General features: G+C 42.3%; 2 protein-coding genes across 6 annotated transcripts in view; one reads left to right on the top strand and one right to left on the bottom strand.

Annotated features, from left to right (window-relative positions):
- Osbp (oxysterol binding protein) overlaps nucleotides 1-947 on the bottom strand; it is a 261,125-nt gene extending 260,178 nt beyond the window's left edge. Inside the window, exon 1 of one of the 2 annotated variants that reach the window (XM_076188974.1) lies at nucleotides 756-947. In XM_076188974.1, the coding sequence (XP_076045089.1) occupies nucleotides 756-877 (122 nt within the window). In that variant the 5' untranslated portion in view covers nucleotides 878-947. The remainder of the gene's footprint in view (nucleotides 1-755) is intronic. The other variant, XM_076188975.1, reaches the window with a different exon arrangement.
- A 16,613-nt stretch (nucleotides 948-17,560) lies between these two features.
- LOC143027606 (isochorismatase domain-containing protein 1-like) overlaps nucleotides 17,561-27,566 on the top strand; it is a 62,561-nt gene continuing 52,555 nt past the window's right edge. Inside the window, exons 1-2 of one of the 4 annotated variants that reach the window (XM_076188963.1) lie at nucleotides 17,561-17,725; nucleotides 21,846-22,052. In XM_076188963.1, coding sequence (XP_076045078.1) covers nucleotides 17,576-17,725; nucleotides 21,846-22,052 — 357 coding nt within the window. In that variant the 5' untranslated portion in view covers nucleotides 17,561-17,575. Of the gene's footprint in view, nucleotides 17,726-18,133; nucleotides 18,447-18,537; nucleotides 18,637-21,845; nucleotides 22,053-27,566 lie in introns of those variants that run through there. The other 3 variants (XM_076188964.1, XM_076188966.1, XM_076188965.1) reach the window with 3 other exon arrangements.

Genomic DNA, 27,566 nt, shown 5'->3' with positions numbered 1-27,566 from the left:
TTTGCCTATTCTAACCAAACTCAACCCAACCTACCTAACCTAACCTGCATTTAGGAATGCAGTACCTGTAGTTGTTGTCATGTACACTTCTTTGACCTCCGTATCTACCAAAATAAAGATGGCATCTCAAGCAGTTGCTGCTGCTTGTTAATATATCACTTTTAGTAACTATTTCAGTTATTAATTTCCAAGAAAATTATATATTACTTTCATGTATTAAAATTTACAAAATTAATATCTAATTTTCTAATGCTATATCATGAAGGTGTACACTTGTAAAAAAAATACCCATACATAATATATAAATAATGTGTGTAAATGTATACACATACATGGGTTGTTTTAATAACATTAACAGGTAATCAAGCTGTTCAGTTGTCCAGACCATTTTCAACAATGACTGGCATGCAAATAGAAAAATAGAAATGTATCTCTCATACTCCTGACTGCAACAGATTGTGAGCAAGACATTCCTTTCATATGGGAAAATACCGAATATTTTGTATGTTTACAGTCTGATTCTCATCTATATATTCCAGTTCATTGACTTAATTTTGCGACCGCCGCGTTGTCACAAGCTACGAGTTCATGTCGTGATAAATGTTTTCTCATGCAAAGCCACGTTGAGCTTTTCTCTGAGAGTGCATCGTAACATCTTAAACTTTTGATAGTTAATCAAAACAATTTGCTTTCCGAGGCGTTCTGCGACACTGGGTTAAAGGTCCTATCAACACCCAATTGTATTCTTGACTCACCTATAATACGATAGCAGCCCGTTGGACAGGACAAACCATCTTTTTTGATACCCTTTCAGGTAATTTGTCCATTTGTATAACCATCCCTTCATATCAGGGTCTGCCTGTTTTGCCTCTGTCATTCTACTTGTATCACTACTCTCACTTGTCAGCAGCAATCATCTGATTGGGCAAGATGGCAGTCTGTTGTCAACAGACAGCAGTAATGGTTCTCCACTTGAAAACGTTTTCCTTTTATTAAAATAGAATGTCAGTCATTGAAAACATATTTTAATTCATGGCCTTCCATGTAGCAATCTTCTTTTCCGTGAAATATGTATGACAACCACTGATTTCCAAAACATTTATCAATTTTTCGTGACACGATATGAAAGGGATCATGAATACAAATACACAGAGGGATAAGATAAAAAAAAAATAACTCTATCTCTCTCTCGACGGCGCAGTGGTTGCGTTCGCAACCGCTACTACAGCGGTTCGAGTTCGAATCCCGCCCAGGACTGAAATAATTTTAGTATCGCTGCGCTGCGAGTCGTTACTCCAATTTGTTGGCGAGGAGTTGTGTGTGCGTGTAATGTCACAGCATTACCCATAGATCGGTCATGTATGAACTCTGAGCTCTCATTCGGAAGGGTAATAAATGTCGATCACGAGTCCAACACGTGATCCAAGACCGTGGTGAAACACACACACACACACATTAACCAAGGTATGATAAGAAAATAGATAATGGGAGACGGGACCCAACAAGTGTTACTCCTTTCCTGTATACTCGTAATATAATTAAGTAAATACAATTAAGTACATACATACATACATACATACCGGTACATAAGAACATAAGAATAAAGGAGACTGCAAGAGACCATAAGGCCTACACATGGCAGCTCCGTATCCATCACCACCTGTCATCCCCATCCATAAAGTTGTCTAATCGTTTTTTAAAACAACTGATAGTTTCAGCGCTTACTACATGGTTACTAAGTTTATTCCATTCATCGACCACCCTATTAGTAAACCAATTCTTGCCTATTTCCTTCTTAAATCTAAATTTGTCCAGTTTATACCCATTACTGCGTGTCCTGCCCTGTTGTTTTATTATGATGACCTTGTTTGCTTCACCCTTTGATCCACTTGAACACTTCTATTAGATCACCCCGCACTCTACGTTTACATTTATTATTTCGAACTATGTGTTCTTGTCATTATTTGCACTTCATGTACATTGATTCATTGCCAAATAAAGTCTATCTATCTATCTATCTAAGTTTAGGTGCCTAAGCCTCTCTTCGTAAGGCAAATTTCCGAGTTCATGAATCATTTCGGTCATTCTTCTCTGTACTGATTCTATTGAATTGATGTCCATTTTGTAGGACGGAGACCAAAACTGTACCGCATAGTCAAGGATGGGTCTAACTATCGCTAGATAGAGTTTAATAATTACCTCTGCACTTCTATTCGTTACCGTCCTAGCAATGAAGTCTCATGTCTGTTAGCTTTATTTCTGGCGGTAATGCACTGCTTCCTGGTTTTGAGGTCCGGACTCACCAGAACACCCAAGTCCCTCTCGCACTCAGATTTTTCTAAAAACGTGTTATCTAAATTGTATCTATTTTTGGGGTTGTGTAGCCCTACGTTTAACACGCTACACTTACATACATGCATGCATGCATGCACGTACCAAGGGCTTTTTCCCCTTACAAGGGAGGTAGCCAAAGTTAAAAGATATAATTCCACTACCACCTATTTCATCCCCACCCACTCCATTCCCATTCACCAACCCTCCCTCCCTCTTTTCTTGGCTCCTGAGTGACAGGTCATCCCTGCATCATGCCCATCGCCCTGGATCAGAAGCAATGCAGCAAGACAGAACATCCATAGCAAGGCCGCTTCATTTAATCGGCGACCCCAACCCCTCTCCATCTCCTCATGCAGAAAAAGAAAAGATGGGGAGAAATCCCTTCGGGCTGCGTCAAAATATCATTCACATATAACTATTCTCTAACCCCCCATTCCCCACCCACTCCTTTCCATGCATCAGAGCATCATCCATACACAACCATTCTCCACTTACTCCTATCTCCTGTTTTCTCCCCTACGTCCTTAACATACATCCTCCTCTTTTTCAACCGCCCCTTTTACCCTATCCATCCACTTCATCCTTGGTCGCCCCCTCATGTTCACTTCCCCCACCTCTGCCTTCCACACTTTTTTTTACTAATCCTTCTTCACTCATTCTTTCCATGTGTCTAAACCATCCTAATACTCTTTCATCAACCCTATCTCCTAACTCTTTTTCCACCCTCGCTCTCCTCCTCACCTCCTCATTTATCACACTTTCCAGCCTAGTATCCCCTACCACCCCTACCATACTTCTCAGGCATTTCATCTCAAACACATTTAAACTTCTCTTATGTTCCATGTTTCTGTCCCATACAGTGCTGTTGGCACAATCACTCCTTCATACAATCTCCTCTTAGCATCCATTCCCAAATGTCTATTTCACATTACATTTTTCAATCCCTCAAGGCATTTACTTGCTTCACTCAGTCTACATACTACCTCCACCTCCATTCATTCCTTTCCTGCTACATGTGCCCCCCAGGGATCTAAAACTATCCACTTCCACCAGCCTCTCTCCCTTAATAATCACTTCTAATCTGCTGCCATCCTCTCCTCTTGTACATCTTATCACCTTACTTTTGTCCACATTTATTTTCAATTTCCTTTTCTTGCACACCTTACTAAACTCCATCAATAACTTCCTTAGTCCCTTCTCTGATTCTGCCACAAGCGCATTGTCGTCAGCAAAAAACAACTGGCTTATCTCCCATTTTTCTCCATTTTCTTTAAACATCTCAAATCCCCGGCCCATTGTCCTTGTATTTACCTTTCGCACCATCCCATACATGTACACATTGAATGTCTGTGGCGACATGACCCATTCCTGACGAAGTCCCACCTTTACCTCAAATCACTCATTCTCTCCATTTCTAATTCTAACATAGGCTCCACTACTGCCGTAAAAACTCTTGACTGCTCTTAACAGCTTTCCTCCTATCTCATATATCTGCAAAACCTCCAACAATGCCTTCCTATCTACCCTGCCATATGCCTTTTCTAAATCCATAAAGGCCTAAAAAATATCCTTAACTATTCCTAAAGCTTTCTCACATGTCTCTTACCACAAAAATATCATCCACACATTCCCTACCTTTCCTAAACCCATGCTGTTCCTCACCAATCACTCCCTCTGTTCCTCTCCTAATCCTCTCAATCAACCCCCCCTATAAACCTTCCCAACTACACTCAACAAACTGATCCCTTTGAAACTACTACACTCATATTTGTCCCCGTTCCCCTTGTAAAGCGGAACTATACAGGCATTCCTCCAGTCCTCCGACATTTTTTTTTTTTAGACAAACATTAAACAACCTCACCAGCCAGCCCACCATCACTGTACCTCCCTTTTTTAGGCACTCTGCATGGCACCCATCTAACCCAGGTGCCTTGTTTGCTTTCATCATCTTAATAACTGCTTTTACCCCCATCTTTTCTTATTTATTCCCCATTTTCCTCATTCATCACTATAATTTTCTTAGCGCCTCCCACTGCAACCACCTTTTCCTCCCTATCCTCTTTCATATTTAACAACTCCCTAAAATACTATGGCCACCATCCTCTTACCGCCGCCGCCTCTTCCATTATCATCTCTATCTTGAATTCATTCCAAAACATATCTTTATTACTTTAAAAAATCTGTCATGCTCTTCCCCCCTTTTTACATCTGCTCTCTTCTTTGCCTTTCTTATGTTTTACTTCTCTTCTTTTTCTTTGTACCTCTCATATGTTTCTCTCGTCCTATTTTGCCACCAATCTGTAAATGCTCGTTTCTTCTCTTCTACAACCTTCTTCACTTCATCATCCCACCACTCACTAGTCTTCTTTCTATTTCCTCCCATACTCCTTGTTCTATGCACCATTTTTGTACACCTTATGACTCCCTCCTTGAAATATCCCCATTCCTCCTCCATTCATAGCTCTTCTCCATCCTTCACCTCCTCCCACTCTTTTCTCACCTTCTTGTATTCCTTCTCATGTAAGCAGTTTACTCTAAACATCTTCCTACATTCTGTCCTTTTCCTCTTTCTCCATCTATCCTCCATTCTCAACTTACCTTTCACAATATATATATATATGTATATATATATATATATATATATATATATATATATATATAAATACATAAATATACATATACCAAGGCTTTTTTTCCCCTTACAAGGGGGGTAGCCAAAAAGAAAAAGGCACAAAATCAATCCCACCCATTCCACCCCTGAATACACTCCACACACCCCCACCCTCCCTCTTATCTTAGCACCTCCTGAATGACGGGTCATCCCTGCACCTTGTCCACTGCCCTGGGTCAGAAGCAGTGTCGCAAGACAGCACATCCACAGCAAGGCCGCTTCATTAAATCGGCGACCCCCCCCTCTCCGTCCCCCCATTGCATAAAATGAGAGGACGGGGAGAAATCCCTTCGGGCTGCGTCAAATTTTGCTCACACATACTACCTCACCCCCCATCCACCCGTCCATTCCACCTCATGCTATCACAACATCATCCATATACAACCATTCTCCATTCACCCCTGTCTTCTGTCCTCTCCCGTCCTTCCTCAACAGACATTCCCCTCTTCCCCAAAGCCCCCTTCACCCCATCCATCCATCTCATCCTAGGACGTCCCCTCATGTTCACTCCCTCCACATCTGCCTTCCACACTTCTTTTACTAGTCTTTCTTCACTCATTCTTTCCATGTGTCCAAACCATCCTAATAGTCTCTCATCAACCCCATCTCCCAGCTCCTTTTCCACCCCTGTTCTCCTCCTCACCTCCTCATTTCTCACTCTATCTAGCCTAGTAACCCCCATCATACTTCTCAGACACCTCATCTCAAACACATTCAAACTCCTTCTCTCTTCTTCTCTTATGTTCCATGTTTCTGCCCCATACAGTGTTGTTGGCATAATCACTCCTTTATACAGTCTCCTCTTAGCCTCCATTCCCAAATGTCTATTCCTCATTACACTCTTTAATCCACCAAGGCATTTACTCGCTTCTCTCAATCTACATTCTACCTCCACTTTCACTCCACCTTTCCCTGCCACATTTGCACCCAAGTATCTAAAACTATCCACTTTCTCCAGTCGCTCTCCCTTAATGCTCACTTCCAGTCTACTGCCACTTTCACCCCTTGTATATATATATATTCACCCACTCTCTTCCCTAAGAACATGTACATCCAAAATTCTTTCTACTCTTCTCCTGGGTACCTCTATGTAGTCCATTAAAGTCCTATCTGCCACTCTTCCATCCACCAACCTCTACCATGTGTACTTATGCTTGACTTTCTTTCTAAACACTTTATTTGATACCATCAACTCTCTTTTTAAACACATCTCCACCATCAACTCTCTACTAGGATTTTTTCTGGCACTACACACTTCCCCACCACTCCGTCTATTGGTTCATCTCGTACTCTAACATTGAGATCTCCCAACACCACTACATTGACATTTCTCCCTAAACCTTCTATGCACTCATTTAAATTGGTCCAAAAAGCCTTCATTTACTCTATACTCTTCTCATTACCAGGTCCATATTCACTTACAAAGACCCACATCTCTCTTTCCACTTCCACCTTCATCCACATTAACCTTGAAGAAACCTCCTTCCACTCCACCACATGCTTACCTATTTCTTCATTTACTAGTATAGCCACCCCCTCTCTCCCTCATCTTCTCCTCACTCCCGACACCCTCCCCACTACACTCCCAAATTCACGCCTCCTTTTTAACTTTGTTCCATTCAGTGCCAACATATCCATCTTTCTTCTCTCAAGCATATTGCCTACGAGTATCTTTTCCCTATTACTCTCATCTGTACCACAGCCACTCACATTAAGAAACAACCTTAGGGTTCTGGTTGGAAAACTCCTCCCAGCCCCCAGCCCCCTTTTTTTTATGTTTTTTAAAGAATGTTCCCTTTCGGGCTACAGCGAATAGGATACCTAGTCCTATCCTCCGTCTCGTTTTAGTCGCATTTTACGACTCGAGTGGAACATTCGGTGGCAGTATTTTTTCTCATCTACCACAGGGTTTGGCGAAAATGGAAATGTATATTCATAGAAGTGGTACAGGACAGTATTAAGAGTTTGGGGAGGCAGCATAACGAAGGGACAGTCGCACTATGATAAAGCAGCAGCATTTCTCTATGAGCAGAGGTTTCCACTGACACAGACAAAATGTGTGTCTTTGGTCCGTAAGTGCGCCCCATGTAGACCCTAAATCATTAACTGCCTGCTACTGAGCAGATTTTCCCCTCACAATAACATGTAGCCAATACCCCAGACGGGGATAAATGAATAAATAAATAGATAAATAATGAATTACTGGAGACATGATGTCTAGCAAAGCGGATCCTCATGGCACAGGAATGCCTCTTTTTCACTTTCAGATAATCTCTCCACTTCTGCCTCACTACGGTATACCTCAAAACTGACCCATTTGTATTTGCTGCATTTACGTGGCCCTAGACATACCTGTAAAACATTTTGCACACTTGGGTGTGACAATCCAAAAAAGCGAGAGTCGCATTTATTAACGTCTTTACTCCTACTGGGCCCGATGTTCAGATGATTCATGGCCAGAGCCTTATTGATGCTCATAATAATGTAACGACGCTACTGGTGACCCTATGTGCACGCAGTCCGCAGTTTGGTGGACTACGCTGCCCCAGCTCTCATAAATGTGGCGACTGCCAAGCTTGAAGACCTGGAGCCTTGCCAAAATGCTGCAGCAAGGATTCTTGGACTAAGATCGTTAACCTCCAAATGGAGGCTTCATTGCCTTCATTAACATCACGGGTCAGAAGGCTGGAGGTCGACTTTCTTGCCAAGTTAGTCCAGAGCCCCAGGATAACTGAGCTGAGTCAGAGCCTTGTGACAGCTCTGGGACGGGTGGATACTCTTATCCACTCCGATACCTGGTTATCACAGGCGGCTGGGATCCTGGACTCCTTCAGGCTCACAAGCACTCTCCTTGAGAAGGGTAGGGACTCTCCACACCCAGAGTTCAAGCCCCCACCACCATGGCTGTCGATACCTGCAACCTTCGTTTTCACAAAGCTTCCCAGTAAGAAGAAGTTATGTGATCAGGAAAGAGTACGAGCGCAGGCCCTACAAGGCATCCGCGCACTGTCGGAACCTGGAATGGCGGTCTATTACACGGATGGCTCCGTAGACCCCAACAGGCCTCGTAGTGCGGGGGCTGCTTTCGTGACGGATGGTTTGACCTACGGCAGGAGAGTATCTGATCATGCGTCCACTCTCCAAGCTGAGGCCATAGCGGTCCAAGGAGCGTTAGAGCATGCTCTAATATCTCGAGCTGGTCCTGTGGTGATCCACACGGATTCACAGTCTCTGCTAGGCAGCTTGGAATCGATACAGCCCAGCGACAATGTACCCCTACTGACCTCCATCCTAGCACTCCTGCTGAAGCTGCATCAGCAAGGCAGGAGTGTTACGCTCAACTGGGTGCCAATCCACGTAGGTGTCCCAGGTAACGAGCTACCCGACGCCGCAGCTGAAGCGGCGTGCCAAAGACCCGAAGTCGATGTTGTCGTCCCTCTCAGCAGAAATCAGTTGCGCCTACGCACCAGGGCTCTTAATCAGGTACAACGGTTCCTTCAGCACAGACTGGAGGCAGAGGTGTCAGAGAGGGCGAGGTGGTACAGGGCAGTCACAGACTACGAGCCCCTTGTATTTCCTAGCTCCACACCTAGAAAAGTGGAAACTCTGCTCTTCCGCCTGCGACTGGAGGACCGTTGTTTCTGGCAGATTAAAAGCAACTCAACACCTGAAGAGAGAAGATGCCGCCACTGTAGCCACCCTGAAGCCACCCTCAAGCACTACCTCCAGCATTGCCCCGCAACTGCATTTCTGAGGAGAGGGCCTCCGACAACATCTGAGGGTCTTGTGCGTCGCCTATGCCGCCACCTAAGCGCTTACGAACTGCGTCGGCTGGTGGAGTGTCAGCCCCCCCTTTAATTCTTTTATATTTTTTACACTTGTACTCCGTTCATGTTAGGAAGGGTGAATGGGACCTTTCGCAGTGAGCAAATTGATACCAGACACCGCCAGGTTTTGTAATTCTTGCCGGAAAATAAATACTTTTTTTGTGCAAGTTTTATAAGCTTACAGAGGTGTGTCGTTGTACATTATTGTGTCTGAAATTTAAGTAAATTAATTTCATGAATGCAAACGGCATATAGCATTGTTTGAGCTTCTATAATCACAGATGATATTCGTAAAACAGCCTATAATTGTATCAAGCCAAGCAATTTGTCATTTTCTACCGACTTCAATGGACGTATACTGATATATACTTTCATTTGAATGCACCAAGCAATAGGCAAATCCATGTAATGTATCGAAAAAATAATTTTGCATCGAAGACTTTTTTTCGGTACGATAAACTTTGTCTTTCTCTTATCTTTTCTTGAATCTGACGTACAGTTTGCCACGGCACACGTAAAATTAGTCATATTTGTTTGAAAATAGCTCCCAGCAGATCTAAGAGGCTATTCTTTACAAAAATGTCGTTAACTTCGTACGTCCGCCACCACTGTTGTTATTTTTTTTTTATCTCACTGATTATCTTCATATACAGGACGTGACAGTGATATCCATTATTTTTCAACACTCTCAGATAAAATGCACAAACCGAAATCAACATCCTCTTATTTTTACTGCTCATAGTTACTTCAGTAAAAATAATTACCTATTTTTAGTTTTACCTTATAATTAAATTAACAAAGCCTTATCACACACAAGTAAGTAAAAATTATAACATTAAGAGTCATGTTTTTTATTTTAAATACATTTATGCAGCAATTTATGGCGTATCTTTTTTTTAAATATCGGTTTCCAAATTAGCTAAGTCACCCCTTTGCCTCGTGAAACCCGAGACAATTGAAAATTCTAGCGCTAATAGGAATCTACGAGCCTGACTGCGAAAGGTCCCATTCACCGAGATGTGCATGCGTATTTCACATAGGCATGCACATCCGGTAAATGTATGGGTGGGCGTGGCCAAACCACGACCACTCATACATTGAATCACCCCCTCTTTTTTCTTACAAATTATTATGTTACCATCCACTTAACACCGAACACAGTTCACGTTGGGAAGGGTGCATTCACCGAGATGTGCATACGTATTTCATATACGTATGCACATCTTGTGAATGTATGAGTGTGTGTGGTTGGGCCCACACACACTCATAAGTCAAATCACCCACCAAACGGGCTCAAAGCCAAAGCTCGTGGGAGCTTAACTCCCGAATTAAACACACACTACTGGTGACCTCCCCGCCACTACAGCATCCTCTGCATCCTCGCACACAATCTCAAACCTTGGTACATTACCACCATCTAGAATTTTACAAATATCAAGAAGTAAATTAGGTAAATACACACTATAGTGGAACGCCATTTTACTCTTACGGACTACTGCAAAAGATTAAAGTAGCCTTCCACTATATGGACGAAGAGATGATGAAAAACTCATCGAAACTGATACGTCCAAGACTGGAATATGCGTCAGTAGTATGGTCCCCACAGAGTGAAGGATATAAGCAAGATCGAGAGTGTACAAAGGGCAGCAAACCAACTCCCCTAGCCTGTCAGATAAACCATATGAGGAAAGATAAAAGTACTGGATCTGCCAACTTTGAAAAACCGAAAGAGATGATATGATTACAGTATTCGTCACTAAAAGGGATAGACTGCATTAACAGAAGAGATCTTGTGATTAAAAATGGGAGGGCTTTAAGAGGTCATGGGAGTAAATTAAGACCACACGTCGAAAGGATGTGAAGAAACATAGTTTTCCATATAGATGCATAAATGTGGCATAGCTTAGGTGATATAGCCCAAGCTCAAACAATACACGAGTTCAAATCTAGATATGATAATTGGAAATCAAGGATATAAATTAAGGTGAAACTGTACACGACTTGAAGATTCGAATCTTAGTCCTTCTGCATAAATACTAACATCACATACTCTGGTTGAGCGAGTCCACAACACCATGGGCAATGCCAATCCTCCGAAGTACTTCCTGACATGACCTAGTTATGCACTACACTATCAAGGCATGTGAAGTTTTCCAAGACCTCATTGTTGTCATCACATGCATGGACAGACTGAACGGTGTCGTCCAGTCCTGAGCCTTGGTCTTACACCAGGAGACCTGAAGTCCAGGCAGTCTTGCCTCCCTGTGCGGTGACTTGAGGGCTGCAACCAAGACTTCCAACGACTCCGCAAAAATATCAACATATACAAAGTCAGTGACCTTGGGGTTTCCAATAGATTCTCCGCAACTATATTAATTGACAACTGTCCAATAATCAGTCTAGGCAGGTGTTGAAGTGTGTTGGGGCGAGGACACACCCCTGCCCAACTCCTGAATTAACAGGAAAGAAGCTGGACACGATTCTTCCATAATTTACATCACTCGCTGTCCCAGAGTAAGCTAGATATCAAGTCTATAATCATTGCAAGTATCTTACAGATCTGAAGGAGATCCCAGAGCATTCCACGATGCATAGAGTCAAACGTATTCTTGAGATCAATATAAGCTGTTAGGGAGCCGAGGTGATTATCTCTGGAACAACAATGAAGAGGAAGGCTATTCAATACACACCGTATCTGAAAGATTCCCAATACATATTAGGGAAAATCTGCAGTTTTTATGATCTAATAGAATATGACAAACTCTGCTTACAGTAGACACGTTGGGCAATTTTCCATAGCCAACCACTCTTAATGGAATCTACCGTGATAAAGATTTTGCACCAATTGGGCAGTTTGTGCCTTCTGTATGATTTGTCTACATTATCAAACCAAGCCAAGCTCCAGCTCCTTCTGGAGGCCAAGAAGGACGTCGAGATGTAATTGTCCTCGAGTTGAGATGCATCGAAACTACACATTTTACGTCCCAATTACCAGACAAAAATTTGGCTGCAACCAGAAACACATCAAGATATTATCTCCACTGGACACATCAGCTTAGACAAAATATTTTTTTCCTGGTTCCTGCGTGCACAACATTCCTCTTATTCCAAATACTTGTCTTCAGCTTGTGATCTGTACACGTAAATCACAATGTAGGACGACGCGATGTTCCTGCTTTAGGAAAAGTCTCAAAATCACCCCTGCCTGTGGTCGTGATGTAGCAGCTTGTTGTAAGTCAGTATTCCCAGAAAAATGTAAATGGTTGATCTGAATGTATATAGTTTTAATCAGTCCATAAAGACAGTTTGGCTGGATTAAAATTTCCGATAAAAATAGTAACGTTTTTGTGACAAACAACTTTCACTTTTTTCTGCATGTATATTTATACACATCAGCCGTTTTAGTCGATTTGTCAACTGACCTTGAAAATTACCTGGAAAATCAAGTTAATGGTGGCATCAGTCCGTTAGCATGGGATTGAGGAGAAGACAGCCAAACACTACAAATAATATTGTTACGAACACGTAAACTGTTTTTCGTAAACTACATCGTTCAAGTGGTTTACGATCAACAGAGGTAGGTAATTAGGCAGGCAAGGAGGAGGAGGAGGTGGAGAAGGGGCGATGTCGTACCCAAAATGGATTGGGATTGTCAGATTGCGCTTACAGCTTAGCCGAACCGTGTTATTAGACTGTTGGAGACATCGCCCCGAGCCGGTTAACTTCCTGTATCCTTTGCCCACCATTGACAATCCCTAGTTACGCTACCTGCCTACAAACTAGAACTGTCAAACTGCGTAAATACGTGTGATGTTATACTTCGTGTTCGTTGGTGAATTTTCGTCAAATAGTGTGTCGCAAATAAGTGCCCGTGACTGATTTCCGTGTGTGTGTCTACGGTGACTTCATTGATTATGTCATTGCTTGTTTCGTTTACGTTGTTTGTGTCTACGCATGTATGACTTCTGGTACCTTTATTCACAAGTGCTTTATTTATTCCCTCGTTTATAGGCTTTTCTATCTACGTGAATATGTAGATTGTTATATTTCCATTGGAGATTGGAGATGGTTAAGGAAAATGGAGAAAAGTGGGAGATGAGCCAGCTGTTGTTTGCGGACGACACTGCGCTTGTGGCAGGATCAGAGGAGGGATTGAGGAAGTTGGTGACAGAGTTTGGGAGAGTGTGTGATGGAAGAAAGCTGAAGATAAATGTGGGTAAAAGTAAGGTGATGAGATGTACAAGGGGTGAAAGTGGCAGTAGGCTGGAAGCGAGCATTAAGGGAGAGCGACTGGAGGAAGTGGATAGTTTTAGATACTTGGATGCAAATGTGGAAGGAAAAGGTGGAGTGGAGGTGGAGGTAGAATGTAGATTGAGAGAAGCGAGTAAATGCCTTGGTGGATTAAAAAGTGTAATGAGGAATAGACATTTGGGAATGGATGATAAGAGACTATATGAAGGAGTGATTGTACCAACAGCACTGCATGGGGCAGAAACATGGAACATAAGAGAGGACGAGAGAAGGAGTTTGAATGTGTTTGAGATGAGGTGTCTGAGAAGTATGATGGGGGTTACTAGGCTAGAGTGAGAAATGAGGAGGTAAGGAGAACAAGGGTGGAAAGGGAGTTGGGATATAGGGTTGATGAAAGAGTATTAGGATGGTTTGGACACATGGAAAGAATGAGTGAAGAAAGACTAGTAAAAGAGGTATGGAAGGCAGATGTGGGGGGAGTGAACATGAGGTGACGTCCTAGGATGAGATGGATGGATGGGGTAAAGGGGGCTTTGGGGAAGAGGGGAATGTCTGTTGAGGAAGGACGGGAGAGGGCAAAAGATGGGGGTGAATGGAGGATGGTTGTATATGGATGATGTGATGCATGAGGTGGAATGGGTGGGGGAATGGGGGGGTGAGGTAGTATGTGTGAGCAAAATTTGACGCAGCCCGAAGGAATTTCTCCCCGTCTTCTCGTTTTATGCATGGGGGGACGGAGAGGGGGGGTCGCCGATTTAATGAAGCGGCCTTGCTGTGGATGTGCTGTCTTGCGACACTGCCTCTGACCCAGGGCAGTGGACAAGGTGCAGGGATGACCCGTCATCCAGGAGGTGCTAAGATGGGAGGAGGGTGGAGGGGAGTGGAGTGTATTTAGGGATGGAATGGTTGGGAATGATTATATGCCTCTTTCTTTTTGGCTACCTTCCTTGTAAGGGGGAGAAAACCTTAGTATATGTGTGTATGTATAGTCTAAGAGCCAATTTGTGCTTGTCTTGTTGTATTAATATATGTGGCCAAGGAAAATCGTGTTTCTGTTCACTCCTACCATCTTTGTCGTTGCTACTGGCCTTGGGGAATCCTGGGAATTGCATTTGAACGACATTGTCCGGAGCCGTTTAAAGGAGCACGGGGTGTTCGTTTAAATTTATTTTTATTACAATTGGAAGTACCATCTATACAAGTTACAAAACATGTACGGACGGCACATTTAATGGACAATACTAACCGATGGAAATATTCCCAGCCTGACATTTTGCGTTATACACAAGCAAGCAAGCAAGCAAGCTGGGCAGGATGAACAGGCAACGTGTACGTTAACACGAGTTGGTGGCAAACAGTTATTTTGTCCCGTAAAATAGTGCTTTTCTACGTGCGGGCAGGTATGGGGAAGGCCGTCCCGTTAGAAGTGCAGAGCCCGTACTACCAGCGAGCAAGGAGAGATGGGCGGAGGTACTCGCAGACAATCCAAGGTGGACGTTGTGGGCGTGGGATCCCATGGGGTTCCTACGTGGATGACGAATCTGCTGGCACTGGAGTGGCGGCGAGCCAGGGGTCCTTAGGCTCTTAGTAGAAACCCTGTCAGTTCAGCATTGAGGACCTCCGCGGATTTTTCAAGGTCCGGATGCTGCTGCGAGGCGAAGAGGATGAACTTGTATTTTTCCCAGTCCGCCCCGTCATGGCTGAATAGTTCTAGGGGAGGGGGCAGGGAGGGTGGGGGCCAGGTGTACTGCGATACTTATCGGAAGATTGTCCAAGGAAAGAGGGTACCAATCCGTCGCTCCAGCCAGACGCACAAAAGACAGATCAATGCCCAATGGCAGATTTACTGTGGGTGGGGGACAGAGTATCTTTGCGAGACTTCATCATTGAGATGAACCAGGTCGATCAAGTCTAGTTGAGCAGCTAGCCCCAGTGAGGAGTGTGGGTAGTCGTCTTCCCAAAGGGAGCCATGGCGATTGAAGTTGCCGAGTACCATCCAGGTCCTAGTCAGTTGAGCCATCCAACTAAAGTCTCGTCGTCGCAGGGTTGCAATAACAGTATTGATACGCTCTTGTTGCTCTCCACATCCACAGATGACAACTGCATATCCCTCCTCTGGGGAGTTGTACGAGAAATCTTTGTGCTTCAAGCCCGTTAGCAACATGGATGTCTGCACGGACCTCACCCTGTTAGTCTGTTTTAGAAGGGTGGGTCATGGAAGCCTGGTAGGGTCGATATTTGCAGAGGATTTCGCCGGAGTGATTGGAGTGCAACGACTTCGTATGCGTGTTCGGAGAAGTGTTGTATCAAGAATTCTAGGGCGGTGGTATTCGCCCTGCAGTTCCATTGCAGTATTCTAAGCGCAGTCATGTTTAGCAATATTTATAACTGCTCTTAGAATCACGAAGATCCCGTCTAGAATTTGTGCTGCTTGTGGATTTGTACGTGCAATTTCCTCTTGAAGGGCTCGTAGTGTTTTGAAACCCTTCAATGGTGTTGGTGAGGGGAGAGACGTTAGCTGGGGGAGTGAGGCAGGGCTGGGTGGTCGCGGCCACTTCAGTGTCGTCGTTGAAGGAAGCCCGTGTCTCGGATGATGGGAGGCCATGTGCCCCTGGTTAGGAGTCCTCTGTGGTGGTGGCAGGGAAGGATGTGGACCGCCTTGGCCCGGTCTCGAGTTTCCGAATTTTCTTTTCATTCCCATTAGTCCTAGCGGGCGTTATTGAGGGGGTTTGTGTGCCGTGGTATCTGCGGTGGATCGTTTTTCACAGGATCCAGAATGGTTTTGTTTAGTGCTTATGGGCGGGGCCTTCAGTAAGGAGGTTGTGATGGATAGGCACGAGTCTTCTTTTAATGGGTATTTTGGGGTCTTGGGTACTAATGCGAAATCCTTGTTCCTTGCCCGCTCCTCCTTCAGTCCGGCAGTCCAGCGTTCCCTGGTAACGACAAGGGCCTCTTTGAACGCGACACTTTTGGTTTTTAAACGTCACGAGTTATCTTCCGTATAGCAACCTCTGGACGTCTAGGGTATGCCGCGGAGAAGTTGCCCCGAGCAGTTTACATAAAATTGTTGTTTTTACCTGACAGTCTTGTGCCCTTACCACACAGAGCACAGCGGGGGGGGGGGGGCTTCCTGCGTCGACACTCCTTGACATTTTGTGCATCTACGAACAGTGGGCGATGTAAGAGACTACCTAATGAAGGGTGTATCCGAGCTTGACGGTTGAGGGGAGCGTAGGCATGAGAAAGGATACTCTTACTGACCCACTGGGAGCGTCATCCCTGGACGTAAGCCGTTGGACGGCGTCGACGGGTAGGTCTTAGGCCTCTAGATCAGCTTTGAAGAGTTTTTCTGCATCTTCATAGAAAGGGGACTCCTTTCTCACCCATAACGACTATAGCCTTAGTGTTTCGGTGAAGAGGGTGGAGGGGTGTCATCTATACCTATGTGGATGTTACTGCCAACGCAGCCCCACGCGCGCGCACTGCTTCACGCGCCATGACGCCATATCAATTGTGTCGTTACCACCAAAGACGTCCTTACGTAATTCAACAATCGTTCGACACTGCACCGTTCCCGCACAAGAAGCAGCGTGAGCTCAGTCACGCAGTCAAACAATTAACGCACCGGTCTACAACTTTTAATGTTACACTACGCATATAACAAATAAAAGATCTTTTACATGAGACTATGAAAATATATTACATGATGTAATACTATACATGAGCAATGAACATCATACGACACCGTCTTCATATACAGACACCTGAGAATGTTACGACCGTAGAGGTGATCAATCGCGTTCCTCAAAGCTTTCCTCTGGATCCATTACTCTTCCTCGTCCTAATGAGTGATAATGACCAAGTGGCTGAAAACTCCCTATTGTAATTCTTCACTGATGACACCACCCTTAGCCATAGAATGAAAAACGAAACTGGTGTCACTGAACTATGAACCAACCGCCAATAGATCTGAGTGGGCAGACAACAATAATATGAAGTTCAACGAAGAGGCTTTTGAACTGCTGAGGTGTGGACCAAACTCAGAACTGAAGAACTCGACCGAACTGTACACGGGAGGAGGATAGACCATACCATCAAATTCCGTTATCAAATGTCTGGATGTCAACCTCAACCATAATGCCACCTTCCAGCACCACATTAGAATAATCACAAATAAGGCCAAACAATTGGCTGGGTGGGTCATCATAACATTCGAGTCAAGCGATTAGGACCTCACGATAACACTGTGGAGGGCTCTTGTACAGCTAATACTCGACTACTGTAGCCAACTCAGGTTCCCCACAGGAAATAAGAGATACAGCTACAGGAGTCAGTACAGAGGGACTTCGCCAGGAATTTTATATCAATGAAGGGCCTTGACTACTGGGAACGCGAGGAAACTGGGACTATATTGTCAACAAAAGAGAAGAGAGATGCTGCCTCATAATGTGTGTGGAAGGTATTAGAAAAGCTGGTGTCCGATCCTACCTCTATGCAAGTGCAAGACAGAACAAATGCTCGTAGAAGACACCAGTGCCAAATTCACACTCTTCCCACATCAGTCCCAGAGAGAATAAAGACTCTCCTTCCCATCAGTCTCACCTACAGTGGCTCAATATTATTAATTGCCCTACCTAAACATGTAAGAAATCTCACAGGCTGCTCCAACACCAGTTTCACAAACGATCAAGACAAAAGCCCATGGGCACTATCTGATGAGCCACCTATGCCTGGCTACACAGCATATTGCAGGGCAGCCTCTAATACATTGCCAGGCTCATTCATTCTCTTGCAGGAAGATGGTCAATCTGGCAGAAGCTTTGAGGAAGACCATCTAGATTCTACTAGGTGAAGTAAACAAAACTGATTTTAGCATCATCCTTCCGTTCTGTACTACAAAAGAGGACTACAGTTACCAATTGAAATGCATAGATTTCCCATCTCCAGTCTTTTCTTCTACTCCGACTGCGGTGTTGTGCTATATCGTATTTTATATACAATTACTTCAGTCGGCGTGATGGAATGGCAACCTAATACTAGCGACATCTGTGGAAAAAACGACAGCAATCGTCTACGTGTTTTGGACACAAGCTATCTGGGAGCTTTCCCGTATTACTTTCGTTCATTAACTGGAAATGTGATGCCAGTAGATGTTTAAATCGCCTCACCATTGTCTTTAGAACAATTGCCTGCAGTGTAATGTTGTTGAAAGAAAAGTAACACACAATATTATGGCTCGCAGCAAAATTGAACTGGGTGCACTTAATGTAGACACAACAGTGTTCTTTTTATGTGATATTCAAGAGAAGTTTAGACCGGTAATGCGGCATTTTTCGGAGATTATAGAAAACTCGAAAAAACTGGTTGGTAATAGTTATAGATAGTACTGTACTAAGTAACATCACTAATCAGATAAAGACCGCGGTATGATGAAAAATGTTGACAATGATAGGTGTGTTGAATAGCCAAATGGATGTTTATGGAAAGAACAAGGTGACAAGGGTGAAAGCAGTGGATGATAAAACGTTGACTATAGAATCAAGAATGGAAGGAGTAAGGCTAGAATTTGAGTGTATGGCATAACAATTGTATATGAAGACATGGGGCGGGGGGCGGCAATGGAATTCCATCCATCTTCATGATCTTGTATTGAAACTATAATTATCAAGATTCATATAACCAAAGCAATGTCCTTTTGGGTTTGTCACTGCAAGCATCATGGTTCTTTGACCTTTGTCCATAACTCTTAATCCTTACACTGTGTATTTTACAACTTTTGTTACTTTTAATAGTTTATCTAAGCTACTACAATCTAGATAATTTCATGATTTTGTTTAGCTAAAATCAAACCAAGTGGAAAGATTACAATTTATTTCAAGCCTATCTTCATGAATTTACTGGCTGTGTTTGATTAATTTGGTAATAGGTTAAATAGCTGTTGCCATTTAGCTTTATATAGCTAAGGAAACCTTCAGCTAAGGGGATAAAGCAGTTTTAGCTAGTAAACATCCAGTGCTAGATCTGCAATAGCACAACTGTCAATCATCACTTTTCCTAATGTTGCATTATAAATTACAGTAATATTGTGAATATTGAATTTTGTTTATATGTAAGGTATTTTTAATTTTATGCAGGTTTTTGCAATTGGATTTTCTTTCATTCCAGTAATGACAGGAATGAATCTGGGATTTACTTCTATTGACAATTACCCATTTTGTATTCCCCTACTCCAACAATCTGGAGGAACATGTAGGGAACTTTGGATTTTGTGATAAATGATCAAGGTTATATTCCATTATCACACCAGCATCATTATCACTTCTTATTTGCATATGAAAGGTCTATTTTTTCCTCTGGAATGGTTGGGTGAGACTTGCAAAACCTCACACTATCTTAAATACTTCAATAAGGTCACTCCTCAGTCCTCTAATTTCCAATATAGCAAGATTGGTCCTTTTCAGTCTTTCACTGTATGGCATATTTGACAGGCCCCCAGTAATTTTCATCATTCTCCTCTGGACTCCCCCCCCCAAAAAAAAAAGTTGTCAACACCACATTGGTTGTATGGTCTCCAAGGTTGTACACAGTAGTCCAAATGTGGACATACCAGCAATTTGTATAATTCTCTCATATTCTTCTTGCCATGATCAACGAATTTTCTAAAGCTACCAACAACTAAGCTAGCCTTTCTGACTACATTGGCAATTTGGTTACTTACCTTATTGTTATCCCACAATAGAAATAATCTTAAACTCATATAAAGGAAACGATTTATAGAACAACAAATATTTACATATCACCCAAAACATACCCCCTTAAGACTATATACCTCAACAAACCACACTGGCAAGCAATCAAAATGCTCACAACCCAGTCTGTCTTAACACATAAACAGCTGACAAAAAGGACACAAAATACTAAAACTCCTCAACCTAAACAACCAATCCACTAAACTACCTCCTCAATATAACTAACAAATAACATCTAACAACAGTGTGCTCACCCTCTCTACTAACATAAATAGTATGGAAAAAACATACAAAACCAAACCCTAAAGCCAATTATAGGCTGCACAAATACAACACTTACAGGTCATTTACACCATGAAATGAAAGTCCTCAAAGTCAAGGGTCACCTTGACATAAGAGGCACACAAACATTTGTCACTGCCTCCACAAAAACAGTACATCCATTACTCTATATGCAGAACACCCACTACTCTACATAGCAGAACATCCACTATTCTACATAGCAGAACATCCACTATTCTACATAGCAGAACATCCACTATTCTACATAGCAGAACATCCACTATTCTACATAGCAGAACATCCACTATTCTACATAGCAGAACATCCACTATTCTACATAGCAGAACATCCACTATTCTACATAGCAGAACATCCACTATTCTACATAGCAGAACATCCACTATTCTACATAGCAGAACATCCACTATTCTACATAGCAGAACATCCACTATTCTACATAGCAGAACATCCACTATTCTACATAGCAGAACATCCACTATTCTACATAGCAGAACATCCACTATTCTACATAGCAGAACATCCACTATTCTACATAGCAGAACATCCACTATTCTACATAGCAGAACATCCACTATTCTACATAGCAGAACATCCACTATTCTATATAGCAGAACATCCACTATTCTACATAGCAGAACACCCACTACTCTACATAGCAGAACACCCACCACATAGCAGAACACCCATTACTCTATATGGCAGAACGCCCACTACAGTCTGTTTACGAGATAATTTAGAGACCTTTGACATACACTAGTTTCCCTCCTTAGAGTGGGTGGGAGATGAAGTTACACCCACCATGACAAACAAAATGTACCTTTGCTCAAATCGAATATTTCACTTGTGCAGTCCTCATCATATGTACATGATTTTGAGGCTAGGCATGATAAATTGGAGAGTAGGAGATGAGACCCAATAAGCATTGCTCCTTTCATGTGTACAACAATTAGGTTAATATAGAACAAAACCCTAAAGGTAATTACAGGGTACAGACCATCCACACCATGAAACAAAAGTCCTCATAGTGAAGGATCACCTTGACATGAAAAACACACAAGCATTTGCTGTAGTCTCCACAAACACAGCACACCCACTACACTGCATGGCAGAAATCCTATCTCCCCTGAGAGGACAGAGTCCACTTGACCAGGATGTGGTGTGGCCACCACCCAGCCTTTCTAAGTTACCAGAGGAAGCTGGATGACTTCATTGCAGATAACTGTCCAAGATGTAACACTTCACCCCATACTATACAATAGAAAACTGCACTGTTATGGCATTCCTTAGGGACTGCTTGGCTAGACAGTTTAGGGATAACAACAACAGGAAAGACAGGTCAGCATATAAATGAACAATATATCTTTATACTGATTTAGAGTGTAGCAAATCTTCAATACATGGTTTTGCACATTTGCATACATGGTTTCTGGGGTAATTTATTACCTGTTAAACAGAGTATCTATATATGATCACTACTTAGGTATATTTTCATAGAATTTCAAGAGATAAACTTTCAGATTGATTGATTGATTTTTTTTTCAGGTGGTCATTCCATTTTTTCATATTATCTTTCATAAAAAAAATTGAGAGTAACACTTGATATGTAATTTATTGGGTCAAGAACAGTTGAGTATTTGACACCATTGCATTAATGGTGAATTAGTGTTGTATAGCAACAATTAGTCTAATATTAGTTTCAACACTTAACAGTTGGCTGGAGGAAAAGTGCTTGGGGTGCTCCTCATTGCAACAGAACAGTACCCCAAAGGTCTTGGCAACACAGTGACAGAGCTAGACATCCAACATGCTGCAGCAGTTGTTCCCAAGACAAAGTTTAGCATGGTTGTCCCTGAAGTGGAAAAGTTATTACTGTCATCTCAGCATGGAGTAGATGCAGTGGTGCTTTTTGGCATTGAGGTGCGTATGACAGTCTTACATTAGAGGATTGTTAAGCAGTTATTTAAGGAATTTAGAATTCTATTACAGTATTGTCTTCAGGGAAAGAGGATTTATACTAGGTGAAACTGAAGAGAAATGTGAAATGAAGTGAAAGATAAGGGGGGAGCAGGAATTAATGTATTTTAAAACAGAAGTATTGAAATATGCATAACCAGTGTCTGGGATGAGGAAAGAGGGTGGGACCAAAAAGAATGGCAGTGAGTGATTGAATGAAGAGGTTACTGTGGCAGAATAGAGGGGTGGATATGAGGAATGATGCTGAGAGGAAACAGGAAGTGGGTGAGGTACAGAGTAAAGAGGGTGGAAGCAAAGCACAAAGTAAAGGAAGCCAAGAGAGCAGATGTATTTACCAGGATGACACTTTATCCCTTACTATACAACACATTATGAAGACTGCATTGTACACAATCATGCATACCAACAACACAATATATAAGGGATTTGTGGGAAAACCCTGTTCTAGCCATAGTGTTCCTCAGGAAGACCAGAATGCTTGGACAGACAGTCTATGGAATGACAGCAATAACAATAACCAAATTGTAGTATACAGGAAAGGAGTCACACCTGTGGGTCCAGTCTATTATTCTCCATTGACCATAAATTGTTAAAAAAAAAAAAAAAATTAAATTAATAAATTTTTCCATGGAGAAAGAGGAAAATGACAGAAGGTAGGGATGTGCTTAGAGTAAACTGCTTAACCTCTTCAGTACGAATGAAATTCTCGTGGAGAGCATCAGCTACCTGATGGACGATGATTTGATGATGTATCACAATATTTGCATTATAAAATGTAAAGTTACAGCTGCATTACTTATTCTCTTGCACTCTAGATATTAATAACCACAGAAAATATGATCAAGCCACTTCACAGAATATGGGGGTCACTCAGCTACAACCACAAAATAAATATAATGAAGCCACCAATGCCGGCATCTTCATATACCCACCCGTGCTTCATGATGCCTACTTAAGCATCGTCATATGGAAGTGGTTAAATGAGAAAGAAAAGGAGTACAAGAAGCTGAGAGAAGAGTGGGAAGCAGTGAAACATAAGTAGAACTAGGAGTGGAGGAGGAATGGGGATGTTTCAAGGAGGGAATCACAAGGTGTGCAAAGATGATGTGTGGAATGAGGAGGACAGGAGTAAATAGAAGGAAGGGTGGTGAGGGGTGGGATGATGAAGCAAAGAATGGTGTAGAAAAGAAGAAATGAGCATTCACAGGCTGGTTATAAAATAGGATTAGAATCACATGAGAAGTACAAAGAAAGAGAAGTAAAGCATAAGATAAAGGAGGCAAAGAGGAGACCAGATGTGAAATGGGGTAGGAGTATGACAGAAAATTTTGAAAGTAATAAAGATATGTTTGGAAGGAAATTAAGAGAGGAAGAAAAGGTGAATCAAATAGAGAAGAAATGGTAAAAGGTGCAGATGGAGAGATGATAATGGAACCGACAGCAGTAAAAGGAAGATGGGCTGAGTATTTTAGGAAGTTGCTGAATGTGAGGGAGGATAGGGAGGGAAAGTGTAGTTGAAGTGGGAAGCGCTAAGAAAATGACAGTGATGAGTGAGGAAAATGGAGGAGAAATGAGGACAGATGAGGTGAAAACAGTTATTAACCTCTTCAATATAAGTCAAATTCTCGTGTGCAGCATCAGATGCTTAATGTACAATAATTTGGTGATGCATCACAATACTCATGTTATAAAATATAAAGTCAGAGCTTTATTATTTGTTCTCTTTCACTCTGAATATATTACATACATACATATACCAAGGCTTTTTCCCCCGTACAAGGGAGGTAGCCAAAAAGAAAAAGGCATAAAATCATTCCCACCCATTCCATCCCTAAATACACTCCACTCCCCTCCACCCTCCCTCCCATCTTAGCACCTCCTGGATGACGGGTCATCCCTACACCTTGTCCACTGCCCTGGGTCAGAGGCAGTGTCGCAAGTCACAGCAAGGCTGCTTCATTAAACTGGAGACCCCCCTCTCCATCCCCCATGCATAAAAGGAGAAGACAGGGAGAAATCCCTTCGGGCTGCGTCAAATTTTGCTCACACATACTACCTCACCCCTTATCCCCCCACCCATTCCACCTCATGCATCACATCATCATCCATATACAACCATTCTCCAATCACCCCTGTCTTCTGTTCTCTCCCATCCTTCCTCAGCAGACATTCCCCTCTTCCCCAAAGCCCCCTTCACCCCATCCATCCATCTCATCCTAGGACGTCCCCTCATGTTCACTCCCTCCACATCTGCCTTCCATACCTCTTTTACTAGTCTTTCTTCACTCATTCTTTCCATGTGTCCAAACCATCCTAATACTCTCTCATCAACCCTATCTCCCAACTCCCTTTCCACCCTTGTTCTCCTCACCTCCTCATTTCTCACTCTATCTAGCCTAGTAACCCCCATCATACTTCTCAGACACCTCATCTCAAACACATTCAAACTCCTTCTCTCTTCCTCTCTTATATTCCATGTTTCTGCTCCATACAGTGTTGTTGACACAATCACTCCTTCATATAGTCTCCTCTTATCATCCATTCCCAAATGTCTATTCCTCATTACACTTTTTAATCCACCAAGGCATTTACTCGCTTCTCTCAATCTACATTCTACCTCCACCTCCACTCCACCTTTTCCTGCCACATTTGCACCCAAGTGTTCACAGAATATGGGGGTCTTTCAGCTCCAACTACAAAATATAATCAAGACACTGGCATCCTCGTCTACCCACTTGTGCCTCATGACACATACATTGGCATCATCATATGGAAGAGATTAAAATGATTAGAGCAGGTAAGGCACCTGAGTTGGATTGGTGTCATGCTGAATATCTAAAAAAGGGAGGAGCACTGATGGTGGACTGGCTGATGAGGTTGTGTAGTGTTTGTCTAAAAGAGGGTAGAGCACTGCTTTATAAGGGAAAAGGGGACAAGTGTGAGTGTAGTAGTTTGAGAGGAATCAGTTTGTTGAGTGTAGTTGGGAAGGCTTATGGGAGGGTTGTGATTGAAAGGATTAGGAGAGGAACAGGGGAGTAATTGAAAAGGAACAGGGTGGGTTTAGGACAGGAAGGGGTTGCATAGGTTGGATGTTTGTGGTGAGACAGATATGTGTAAAAGCTTTAGGAAAAAGTAAGGACGATTTTTAGCCTTGATGGATTTGGAAAAGGTTTATGACAGGGTAGATGGAAGGCTCTGTGGGAGGTATTGCAGATATATGGGATAGGAGGAAAGCTGTTAAGAGCAGTCAAGAGTTTTTATGAGAGTAGTAGAGCCTGTGTTAGAATTAGAAATGAACAGAGTGAATGGTTTGAAGTAAAGGTAGGACTTCTCCAGGGATGTATTATGTTGCCTTGGCTGTTCAATTTATACATGGATGGGTGGTGCAAGAAGTAAGCAGGTAACCACAAGGGTAATGGGCCAGGGATTGGAGATGGTTAAAGAAAGTGGAGAAAAATAGGAGATAAGCCAGTTGTTGTTTGCTGACAACACTGTGTTTATAGCAGGATCAGAGGAGATATAAAGGAAGTTTGAGAAGGGAATGTGAAAAAAGGAAGTTGAAGATAAATGTGGGTAAAAGAAGAGTGATGGGATGTACAAGGGGAGAGGATGTCAGCAAGTTGGAAGTAAGTATTAAGGGAGAGAGACAGGAGGAAGTAGATAGTTTTAGATACTTGGGTGTGAATGTGGTGGGAGAGGGAGGAGTGGGGTTAGAATGTAGATTCAGAGAAACAAGTAAATGCTTTGGGGGATTAAAAAGTGTAATGAGAAATAGACATTTGGGAATGGATGTCAACAGGAGATTGTATGAAGGAGTGATTGTGCCAGCAGCACTGTATGAGGCAGAAACATGGAATATAAGAGAGGAAGAGTTTAAATATATTTGAGATGAAATGCCTGAGAAGTATGGTACGGTTACTAGACTGGATAGAGTTAGAAATGAGGAGAAGAGCAGAGGTGGTGTGGTAATTGTTATTGGGAATCTTAGTGTTTACATTAGTTCGGGAAACTTTCCCTCAAAGTGTTATTTTCTTCAATTCAGGAACCTTTCCTGAAACTTCAAACCATGACTATCGTAACTTTAACCCCTTTGATACAATGACGCCTACATAGGCATCATGAGGAGCAAGTGGGTACGCGAGGATGCAGATGTCGGCGTCTTGATTATATATATTGTAGTTGTACCTGCATGACCCCCATACTCTGTAAACTGGCTTCATCATATTTTCTATGGCTATCAAAATTCACGGGTGAAAGAGAACAAGCAATACAGAGGTAACTTTATTTTTTATAATGCAAGTATTATGACGCAACATCGCATGTCTGGCAGCTAATGCTGCCCGCGAAATTTTGGCCCGGAGTGAAGGGGTTAAATAAGATACGATTAAACTCCCCTCCTTTTTATTTTGTTTATTAAATCTATGTAACAATTTTGGTTTAATGAATCAGGAATTACTTTGAGAAATTACTTAAAGGTAAAAAATAACCCGTGGCCTTCCGAGCTCTTTTCAAACTCGTAAGAGTCCCTTGGAACACTGTGCATACTAACATCGGAACAGTCAGATTACCCCGAGCTCAGGATGAAGAAGGACCTCTTTTTTTGGAAACCTCTAACCAAGGGATCACAGCTTCGGTTCAGAAGGCCTTCAAGAACTTCAGAATTTCTTACCAACTAAATTTAGAGAACCTATGCAGGTTAAAACAAGGTGACCGGTAAGTTCTCTAAAGAATCACTGAAATATTGAATCGTGATTTTCGTAGGTTTAATCTTCTCTAAATTTTGTTAATTTAATCTTCTCTAAATTTAGGTAATTTAGTCTTCTCTAAAAGTAGTCAGTTTAATCTTCTCTAATTTGAAAATTTAATCTTGAATGTTTGAATTTAACTTAATTTTTTTACAGTTGATTTTGACTTTAACTTAATTCCCCCCTTTGTCGTAAGCTACATTCTAGCAGTTTATTATTTAAAGTTACGATAGATGGTTACGAAGGCCAGCTTCCTGATGTTCTCTCGTTTCGAGTTTGTTCAGACTTTGGTCATCCCTTTGTTTGACCTTATTTTTCCTTTGATGGAAAGTAACCGTCACTGAGGAGGCGCTTCTTTCCCATATATTTGTACAAAGTTTATCGAATTGATCTATTGAACTTGGTGGCCTCTATTGTTTCTAATTGTGGTTTCCCTTGCTTGGTCTGCCCTTTTCAGTTTAATTTTGGTTGTCTTTTATCTTAAAATTACTCTAAGATCCGTCTTATTGGTTGGTCTACAAGACAGTTTTTGGTACGACAGTTGTACACTTGTGAATTTGTGGACGAGTTTGTTTGGGTTGTTGTTTCAAAATGACTAGCAACGAAAGGTCATTTTTTGAGTCTGAGGACTTGAAAAAAGTCGGAAGACAACGAGCTCATAGAAAATGCCTAATCGAAAAGGACATAAAGACTCTAAATAATTCTCAACTTG

Source organism: Oratosquilla oratoria, chromosome 8 (genome assembly GCF_046742065.1).
Source record: "Oratosquilla oratoria isolate Oo_2021 chromosome 8, ASM4674206v1, whole genome shotgun sequence".
In the NCBI taxonomy this organism is placed as follows: Eukaryota; Metazoa; Arthropoda; class Malacostraca; order Stomatopoda; family Squillidae; genus Oratosquilla; species Oratosquilla oratoria.
Note: the sequence above shows the minus strand (reverse complement) of the source record. Positions and strands in the feature narration are given on the sequence as shown.